Source organism: Arachis duranensis, chromosome 1 (assembly GCF_000817695.3).
Source record: "Arachis duranensis cultivar V14167 chromosome 1, aradu.V14167.gnm2.J7QH, whole genome shotgun sequence".
Lineage (NCBI taxonomy): Eukaryota > Viridiplantae > Streptophyta > Magnoliopsida > Fabales > Fabaceae > Arachis > Arachis duranensis.
Window position 1 is genome coordinate 69,935,093 of NC_029772.3, and position 10,470 is coordinate 69,945,562.

At 36.4% G+C, this 10,470-nt stretch overlaps 1 protein-coding gene across 1 annotated transcript; it reads right to left on the reverse strand.

Annotated features, from left to right (window-relative positions):
• Window positions 1–6,027: 6,027 nt before the first annotated feature.
• On the reverse strand, window positions 6,028–8,724 carry LOC107494787 (uncharacterized). The gene is made up of 3 exons (XM_016115828.1): window positions 8,371–8,724; window positions 6,224–6,818; window positions 6,028–6,110 (listed from the first exon to the last, which is right to left on the reverse strand). Exons 1-3 carry the CDS (start codon window positions 8,722–8,724, stop codon window positions 6,028–6,030), a joined length of 1,032 nt encoding a protein of 343 aa, XP_015971314.1.
• Between the last annotated feature and the right edge of the window lie 1,746 nt (window positions 8,725–10,470).

Genomic DNA, 10,470 nt, shown 5'->3' on the forward strand with positions numbered 1-10,470 from the left:
ACTCTTATTTGGCATTAGCCCCCGCCTATGTTCTAATTGCCTTGATATCTTTGTTATAGGCTTAATTTTCTTTCCTTTTCTTTCCTTCTAGGTTGGCCACCAAGAAGGGAGAAAGGAAAAATTTCTAAATGGGGCAACAAACAAGTCATCCGCACAACCTTTTGAAGAAGCTCATCAATTGTAACAACCCATCCACCTTGCTCTTCTTTGCATGCACCGAGGACGGTGCAATCTTCAAGTGTGGGGAGGTCGTTCGACCGATCTCCATGGGTAAAAATTTCCTTTTCAACACCAAATTTTTTATTTTCTTTGTTAGATTAGCTATTGCATTGCATGATAGGTTGCATGTCAGTTAGAATTTATACATATTTTTACCACTTCTTTCTTATTAGGACTACTTGGTTAGGGTGATGATTTTCTTTCCAAGAAAATGTTTTAGGGCACCCTACCAATTTGAAAAAGAAAATTTGTGGAACTTGCTTGAAAGAATTTATTTTGGAACATGGTTTTTGAGCTAAGAACACAAGCTTGTGAGATTTGAGCCTAATTGCGTGGTTACATCTTATAACCACTTATCATCCTTCTTGTGTGCATTATTCTCTTTCTATGGTTGTAATCTTTGATTTGTTTGATTCTTTATGTCTATTATTTTGTGTATTCATGAATTTATATGATTGAGGTCATCACTTCATTAGCTCACTTACCCAAATAGCCTTACCTTTTATCATCCTTTGTTAGCCAAATTTGAGCCTACGATTAACCCACTTTGTTCTTAATTTAGGACATTACAAGCCTAAAGCGGAAAATAATAAATGTCCTTAATTTGGATCTTTGACTAGCTTAGGCAAGTGTGTGTGAGTATCATTCAAGTGTGGGAACCTTGGGACATTGGGTGAATAAAAGGGTAGTTTTGTATTTTTATTGAAAATATTGGGAATTGGGTACATGCTCATGTATTGATCAAATGTATAGACCTTATGCATTGATGCTCTTGTATATAGAAAGAAAAAAATGAGAAAAACAAAAGAAAAAGAAAAATAATATGGAAAAGAAAAGAAAAAAATATAGAAAAAGAAAGAAAAAGAAGAAAAAGAAAGAAATACAAAGGGGACAAAATGCCCCAAAGTGAAGTCCAATAAGAGTCAATGCATAAGTATTGTGAAATGAAAAAGAAAATGCATGAGTATGTGAAAAAGTGAGAATTATGGGTAGTTAAGTTAGCTTTTAATTATATTAGGTCATTATATAGGTTAGGTGGAAAAGTCTAGGTTAATCAAAGATTCAAATATTTAGTCCACTTAACCATATACAATCCTACCTTGACCCTGGCCACATTACAACCAAAGAATAAGACCTCATGATAATTGTATGCATGCATGAAATAATTGTTGATTGTTAGATGAAAAACAAATTTTGGAAAGCATGATTAGAGGAGAATTGAGAGAATTGACCCTACACACTTGAGCGACTAGAGTGCAAACACTTCCGGTGAAGGTTCGATGCTCGACTCCTTGATTCCCGGCTTTCATGAGCGCCCTTCTTGCAAGTCTACTTGAACTTCAATTTTTATACTAAAATTGGTAGGATTCATGAATTGTCATATGACCTTAGCCCTACCCGTTTATACATGCTCTTGGAGGATTGATTTATTTTTAACCAAGTAGGTAGAATCATTTTGCATCTAGTTGCATTCATATAGTTTAGGTTGCATATATAGTTTATTTACATTGAATAAATATTGATGCCCTTTGCTTTCTCTTGGCTTAAGCATGAGGACATGCTTGGTTTAAGTGTGGGGAGGTTCATAAAACCCATTTGTAGGGTTTATCTTGTATTGATTTTAGGGGATTTTATCACCTTTTACCCACATTTATTCAATGAAATAGCATGGTTTTGTATATTCTCCTTTAATTGCTTCGAAATGATATAAGATTTTCCATAGTTGCATCGTGCATAGGGGTGTGCACGCGCACGGTACGTGGACGCGCCGATGGTGGCACATGACCCACTTCATGCAACACGTGGCCAGCGATTTTAGAAGCCTTGTGGGCCCAACAATCCAACTCATTTCTGATGCTATTTAAGCCAAGGATTGAAGAGGAATCAACATACTTTTGATCATTAGCCATAGTTTAGTTTTAGAAGTAGTTAGAGTTAGAGAGAGAAGCTCTCTCTTTTCTCTAGAATTAGGATTAGGAATTAGGGTTAGATTAGGATCTCATAGTTCTAGGTTTAATTCAAGTCTCCTTCTACTTCTACCTTCAAGTGGTGATTGCTACACTTTGGTTCTTCTTTCTATCCCTATCCTCTTGTTGTAATTTCTCTTATTTTGTTTCTAGGTTTTGTAATTGAGATATTTTTGTTCTTTTGTTTTCTTTTAATAATGCAATTTGAGATAATTCATGTGATTGTGATGTTGTTGATTGTTGTTTTGTTAATTCTTTGTAATTGTTAGTTGTTGATTCCTTTTATTCTTACAAATAAAAATGCTTTCTTTCATTACCCTCCAAGTGTTTGATGAAATGCTTGAGAGGATGTTAGAGTAGAATTATATGTTCTTGGCTTGAGAAGGTGACTTAGGATTTCTTGAGTTTCTAGTGTCCAATTGATTGATAGTTGATAGCCATTAACTCTAGCCTTCATTAATCCAATTAGTGGAAAGCTAGGACTTATGGACTATTAGGATTGATATTACTCACTTGACTTTCCTTTGCTACTTGATTAAAGGATGACTTAGTAAGATTAATCCTTGCAACTACCATACTTGTGGCTAGTGATAATGATGAAGACCCTTGACAACCAAACCTTGCCAAGACCATTTTGTTAATACAATTTCATTACCATTTACTATTCACATTCCTCATCCAAAACCCCAAAATAAACAAGTCCATAACCAATAATAAGAACACTACCCTGCAAGTCCTTTGAGAGACGACCCGAGGTTTAAATACTTCGGTTATTAATTTTAGAGGTTTGTACTTGTGACAAACAAATTTTTGTATGAGAGGATTATTGTTGGTTTAGAGACTATACTTCGACGAGATTTCATTTGAAAAATTCTAAACCGTCAAAAATCTAATCATCAGTGGGCGTGAGGAATATGGGTTGGGTCAAAGAGGTGAAGGTAAAGAATTAGTGGTGAGTTATGGTTGAGGCAGTATGGTGAGTCCATTGGTGGCATGCATAGAGAATGGGAAGAAAAGATACGGAGTGGGGTGCACTGAGAAGGGGGTATGAAGAATGGGATGGGGAGAGAAGAAAGGGAAGAGACACGGAGTGGGGTGCAGGTGGGGGAAGGGGTTTTGTTTTTATTTTTTAATATTATTTTTATTATTTATATTAATTATTAAGGGTCATTTGGTAAAAAAAATAAAATTAAAGTAGAAAAGGACGATTTTATAACGTTTTAAAACATTTAGGATGATTTTAATAACAAAAAAAGTCGGAGATGATTTTGATTTTTGCATCCGATCTTAAGGACAAAATCAATACTTAATCCTTATTTTTAGAGTAAACACCCATCCCGATCCCTGTCCATTTCCAATTAGGACAAAGCGATCCCTCACTAAAAAACTAATCCATACCGGTCCCTGTCTATGCAAAAAATCACTCATCACGCCCCCTCCCATGTATCCCACGTCCATATATGACGGAAAAAGCTTATGTGTCGGTTACCGGCGCTGATCTGTCAGTTAACCCAGTGTGAAGTGCCAAGGTGGATAAGTGGGAATGGACAGGGGTCGATTTCTCCCCCTGTCACATTAAAAAACGACGTCGTTGCTAGGTTAATAAGAAGCAAATGTTTCCTTCATCATTTCATTCTCCAACCTCTACACAAAGTATTCACAGTCTAAACAAGAAACCCTAGGAGACCATGGTTGGAAGTGGAGAACGTTGTGCATCCTCCAACCTGCGAGCTGGTGATAGTTGGAGTTATAGCATGAACTCTAATGAGAGAATTGTAAGTAGAAGGAAGAAGAGATGGGTCTCCCCAAAATGCTGTTGCGGGTCTGATGCTGTTCTGTTCATGTCTGGGACCAAAAGTAATCCAAATAGGTTATTCTTACGGTGCCCTAAATTCAAGGTATGTTCATGTAAAATTTTTTGTTGAATGTACAAAAATTCTATATTTAGTTCCAGGTCTGTTAATGGTGTTAACCTTTTTGTATCTGTCTATATGTAGACTGCAGAAGGATGTTGCTCATTTTTTGTATGGCTAGATGATTATGTCTCTTCCTTTAATGAGCATTTTTTGAAGACAACATCAAAAGGGGTATTGCAGAAGAACCAGCAGTGATTTGAAGGCCTTAATGATGCAGTGGATGACAAAGTGGAAGAGTTAGAAATGAGGTTGATTGGATTAGAAAATCAATTGGAAAAGAGCATAAAAAAATGGGTAAAAGTAGATGCTTGGTGTTAGGTTGTAGTATTTTTGTATTTTTTATTGGGGTTATGGTTGCCTATTTATTTAGGACAACTATGTATGCAAACTAATGAATAACTTTAGGGTATCTAAGAACCGTGTGGCAAGATGAGATTGGAAATGTAAACTTTTAGGATGTAAGTTATATGAAGATGAATTATTATGATGAGTGTTTAAGGTTTGTTAGCTGAACTTAATGCAAATTAGAGCAGCAAATATTTGTGCATGTAACATAGATTAAAGTAAACCTTGTAAAGCATAGCAAAAAGTACTATTATATTCATATTGTCAAGAAAGATGTAACTCATATGTTCACAGTGATAATATCATTGTAGAGGCAACATGGCCCTAATCAAAACATAGACATTTGTAAAAACCAAAATACCAAAATAACAGCAAAACATTTGTTGACATAATTGTATTCTTCAAAGTAAAGTCTCAAAATACCAAAATAATAGTATCACATATCTAAATGCCTATTATAATTGTCACCCCTGCCTAGGAGGCCTAAGTCCTGGAGGCCGGTAGCCGGGTGTTGGCACAAATTTCAGAAGTCGTGATGCTGTGGTTGAATTTACAGCTGCCATCGTCTCTTCAGAAATCGCATCATGACTGGTTCCTGGAGTAGTCTTCCCAGCTATTGAGTCATTTGATTGGAGATGTGAGCTGTGAGGCTTGACGATTGGGGCTTGGGTAGGTTGAGATTTGAACCATCAGGTTGGCTCCGGTGCTGGTATGGGTAGAAGCACGAAAGATGGAGCTGGAGGCCTAACAATCTGCTGCTTCTCCCTAACTATTGGAGGGTTGTCATTGGAGTTTTTTCCTGAAGGCTGTAACAATGAGGGATTGAGATGTAATAATTTGTTGGATGAAACAGGTTTTGTTTTTTTAAACAATAGAAAAAAAAAGTACCTCCTCAGCTGGTGGTGCAGATTGCAAAACTGGAATTTCTTCTCTCTGATTTTTGGGTAGTTTCTTCTTAGCTTTTCTGGCTTTGTTCTGTGACAAAATTCAATATATTATAGAAAACAAGCAACAAAATATAATTCTCAAACACAGCTATTGTACATAACACAGCCATTCTTAATTAAGCAACATATAAACTTAACCAGTACATAACACAGCCATACTCAAGCAAGCAACATATAAAGTTAATCAGTACATAACACAACCATTGTACCTCAATTCTCAAACTTAGAGTAAAGAAATTATTTTTTAGGACAAGTCAATTATTAAAGCTAACACATTGTACCTGGTCAGTGTTCGTGGCTGGAGCAGTGTTTGTTGCTGGATCAGTGCTTGTTGCTGGATCAGTTGATGATTTGTGAGTTGTTGTCTTCTTCTGTGCTCGTCTCTCCTTTTTAGTCATAGGCTTCCAATTGGGATCTTGTGCTGCATTCGGACATGTCTTGTAGTAATGGCCTGTTTGGCCACACTTAGAGCAAGTAACAACGAATGTCTTCTTCGCCTTGGTGGTGCTCATCTCTCTCTCAACTGGATCAGCTCTTCTCTTCATCTTAGGTCTATGAGCAGCTCTCTTGATAGTGAGAGGCAGTAGCCTTGGTGCATTAGTAGGTATCCAGTACTCTTCACTATTGACTGGTTTAATGCAGCCACTTATGCACGAAATCCTCAGCCTTAAGACCCATTTTAGCTACTGCTGCAACGACATGTCTACAAGGCATTCCTATGTACAATAATGAATTGATGTAGAATCAGAAAATGACAATGAAGATATAATGATAAACCAAATGTTATAAAAAATAAATAATTATCCAATAACTATATAACCAGACTTACCAGTCAACTGCCATACATTGCATGTACATGTCCTCTTGTGAAGATTCACACCCACTTTATGGTTTTGAGAATGAACCTCAAAGAGGACTCTTTTCGAATCACCAGCCCATATAGCTCTCCATTTATGACTCTTAGGCTTGATAAATTGATCCAACTTCTTATGTTGGACTGGTGCAAGTGGTCCAATATGAGCCTCCAACTTCTTCTTGTGCGTTGCCATCTTTCTCATTATGTAGCACCGCAGCCCTTCACACATGCTTAGAATAGGCTTTTCCCTATGCTCCACAATCTTTGCATTCCACACTTCACACATAGTATTAGTTATGTTGTCCACTTTCGGCTCATGACTAAAGTACGCCTTACACCACATAGCCGGATCAAATTTTTGCATATACTCCCATGCTGGTGCACTTACTCGCTTTAACTTCTTCATCGCAGTAGTTAATTCAGTGTGTGTGGTGCACCTTGCACATTCCCAAACTAATTTCTTCGTCTCTTCATCTTTGAAGTGCTTGATGAAGTTCTTCCAGATATGTAGTACACAATTCTTGTGGTGAGCTCTCGGAAATAATTCTTTCAAGACCAATGCCAACCCCTGTATCAGTCCAAGGACATGATATGATTAGAAATTTCTAATTAGCAATGATGGAAAATATAAAAATTCTAATGCTTCATTCATTTCATTTGAAATTCTAATGCTATTTCATTTGAAATTTTAATGATATTTAATGAGTCATGACTCTACTTTAAAAGAGACCAACTAAAATGGTTTCAAAGTACATAAAAATTAATTCATCAACTAATAATATGAAAAATAAAAAAGTTTTATCTCAATGAATGCTAATAAAACATCCAAATCCATATGACAGCACACAGAGTGCCATTTAGGACTTCACAGAGTGCTAGGTTTCAAACAGAAATTTCAGTACATATAACCATAGTAATATAGTAGTAACCATATTTGACAAGTGATGCATGACTTCTCCCTTATCAGTATAAAAAGTAACAAGAAGTGCTTAGTTAATCATTAAAACTAAGAAATAGGCTGTTTGTTGCAGTTAGCTATTGATACATGTTTAATAAAATTTATGACAACAAATTAATGTAAATCCAATTAAAATGTCATAGTAATGTTTTATAATGATGGTTTCATTTTAGTCACATGCCCAGGAAGCACAAATCTCATCATCACTCAGATTATTAATTGAACCATTCATGTAGATATAGCCAAGCAGCTTCACTCCGTTTTCATGACACATGTATAATATTGCAAATTTTTTAAGGTTTCATTTGATCTCATTGAGATCTTCTCAGGGACTTATCACATGTAGTAACTAAAGACAAACCAGCCAATCACCATATTCTTATATATCACAGTGGTGTGCTAAATTTAATACATAATCAAATCTGTTTAAGAAAAAATTCTGCTGTGGACCCCTTTAGACAATTGCAAAGGCCAATAATAACCACTAGATTCCTTTGATGGATATGTGTTTTTCTCGTGACATAAGAGCCAAACTCTTTTTTTGGTGGCAAATAATGTTGACTCTACTTTGAAAGAATTAATTCATCTACTAATAAACTAAAAAATAAAAATTTTTTATCTCAATGAAGACTAATAAACATCTAAATCCATATGACATGACACAATAATTAGGAAGAGTTATGCAAATTTAAAAAGGAGTCACAGTGGTCTATGGTCTATAACAAGTGAAATCATATCATGTTAAATGTTTGGGCGTTCATAAGAAAATAGAAACAAAAGGAAAAAAATGACTGATTGATAAACAAGTTATCCCAAGTTAGCTTAATTGGAAACAAAGGGAAAAAAGGACTGACTCAGTTCTAGATACCTAAAATAACCATTCTAAAATAAATAAGAACTTAAATAAGTATATAGGATGCGTTTGAGAAAAAATCACAGTTGAAAATTAGCTGGATTATGAAATAAGTATATAGGATGCGTTTGAGAAAAAATAAAAAATAAGAGTAGTTTCTAATTAAATTTATTTTCAGTTTCTGCATAGTGACAAGAGTTTTTCCTTTAACGTGGCTTCAAAGTGTATAAGAATTAATTCATCAACTAATAAACTGAAAAATATAAATGTTTTATCTCAATGAAACAGAGATTACCAACCAAAGCTGACCTTTTGTTGATCGGAGATAAAATTCAGTCCCAACTCAGTGCAATCTCCTAGATCCTGCTTCAATACTGATAAAAACCAGCCCCAAGTATCTTTGCATTCATTTGGAACCACAGCATACGCAATTACAAAAAAGTGGTTGTTGGCATCTTGCCCCACTGCAGATAATAGCTGTCCACCATAGTAACCTTTGAGGAAGCACCCGTCCAACCCAATTAGAGGCCTACACCCAGCTATAAAACCCCTTTTACATGCATCCAAACTTATATACAGTTTGTCGAACAGTGGCAGCGACTCTGGCTGAGGTATGACATCAATCATAGCTGTGCTCCCTGGATTACTCCTGTGTAGTTCCATCAGATAGTCACAAAGCTTGCCATACTAAACTTGTGCGTTGCCTATAACTATCTCTTTGTCAACCTTCAGTCCCCTGCTTATCATTTTTTCACTAAGATGTACATTGTACTCCTCAATCATATACTCCCTTGCCTGTTTAGGCTTTAACTCAAGCTGAGTCAGTAGCCTTTTCACTAACTTTGATGCCACCCACTATCTGCTAGCTAGATTACTGCCAAAATCTCTAGCACAATTGTGCTCATTAACCAGAGTCTTCACCTGATAACACCCCCCAGCACTATTCCAAGAGGTTAGAATCAACCAAGGACAATTCTCTCCTGCACATGCAGCCCTCACCCTCTTCTTTTCATTCTTTAGATACATCACATCTTTCCCTTCATACACAAAGTAGTCCTTTAGTGCATTCTTAAAACTTTCTATTGTGATGAATGTTTGCCCCACCTTAAATTCAACTTTCCCATATTCTGTCTCCTCATTGAAAGCATCAAATGCAGTCCTGTTTTCATCATCATCAGACACCGGACTGTTAAATGCTTCACTCTCATATTCATAAGGTTTTTCATAATCTGAGTCTAGCTCTTCCCCAACAATATCAGAACTTGATGCCATTGTATTCCCAACAAATCCATGTCTAGCCTCCACACCACCACCTGCTTCAGGCCCATCAACTACTGCACCTTCTGTCCCAGTTTTTTCATCCCTTAGAATATATTTCCTCCTCCTACCAGAATACCTCTTGGAAGCCCGTTTCTTGGCTATCTTTGGAGAATAACATGGACCACCTTTACTTGGTCCAGGCTTATCCCTATTTTTTATTGGGCCATCCTTGCTTAAATTCCTATTTGGGCCAGACTTAACCTCACCATCTGGTCCATCCTTCACCTCCTCAGCTGAACCCTGACTAGCTCTCTTCCTTGGTGACACCATTTTCTTCTTTTTTTCTTCAATCTCTCCTTCCTTTTCTGTACCTCACTATCGTCACTGCTATGAGTCTCTTCATATTCTGAAGGAGGTGGCTTATATGGCTCGTCCTCAGTTGTTTCATACCCATCACCTGAGGAAGATGGGTCACTCATAATAACCTCCTCAGCTTGCATCTCCTCATCCACAACATCTGGCACGCTAACTGGGTGATCAAAGTAGATATGAATCTCATTTGTCTCCTTGTTTTTAATCTTGTTAAACCTCATGTCATTTATCTCAGTATCACCCCTCGTTACATGTAAGCCGGATTCCAAATCAGGTGCCATGCAATCAAACCAAAACATAGTCTTGTACTCCCTATAACCCAATTCCTTCAGTAACGTTTCAAAATCAAAAAAGTTTACCAAATCAATGTCTAAAGGTGGCCACTTCTTGACTTTTTCATCAAAATATTCTAATTTGCCCTGTGCATTCCTCTTAAAAATTCCTCCATGATGAAAAACAGGAACTACTTCAAGCTCATCCATCTGGAAATTAATTTTACTAATCAAAATCCAATTCATGACAGTTTAACATCACTGTGCCAATCATCTAAACTACTGACAATTAACATCAATTATTTAATAAATTAACTAAAGAAGTTCAAAATCTATTCAGCATCACAACATTTATAAAAATAAACAACCAGGCAACCCATTTCAACCCACTAAACACTAAGCACCAACATGCAATTTAGGAACACAGATTGGATTATAATAATGTTTTAGATGTCCAAATTCATTACTAACCTGAATGCCGACACAAGCTGCCTCCTCCACTACA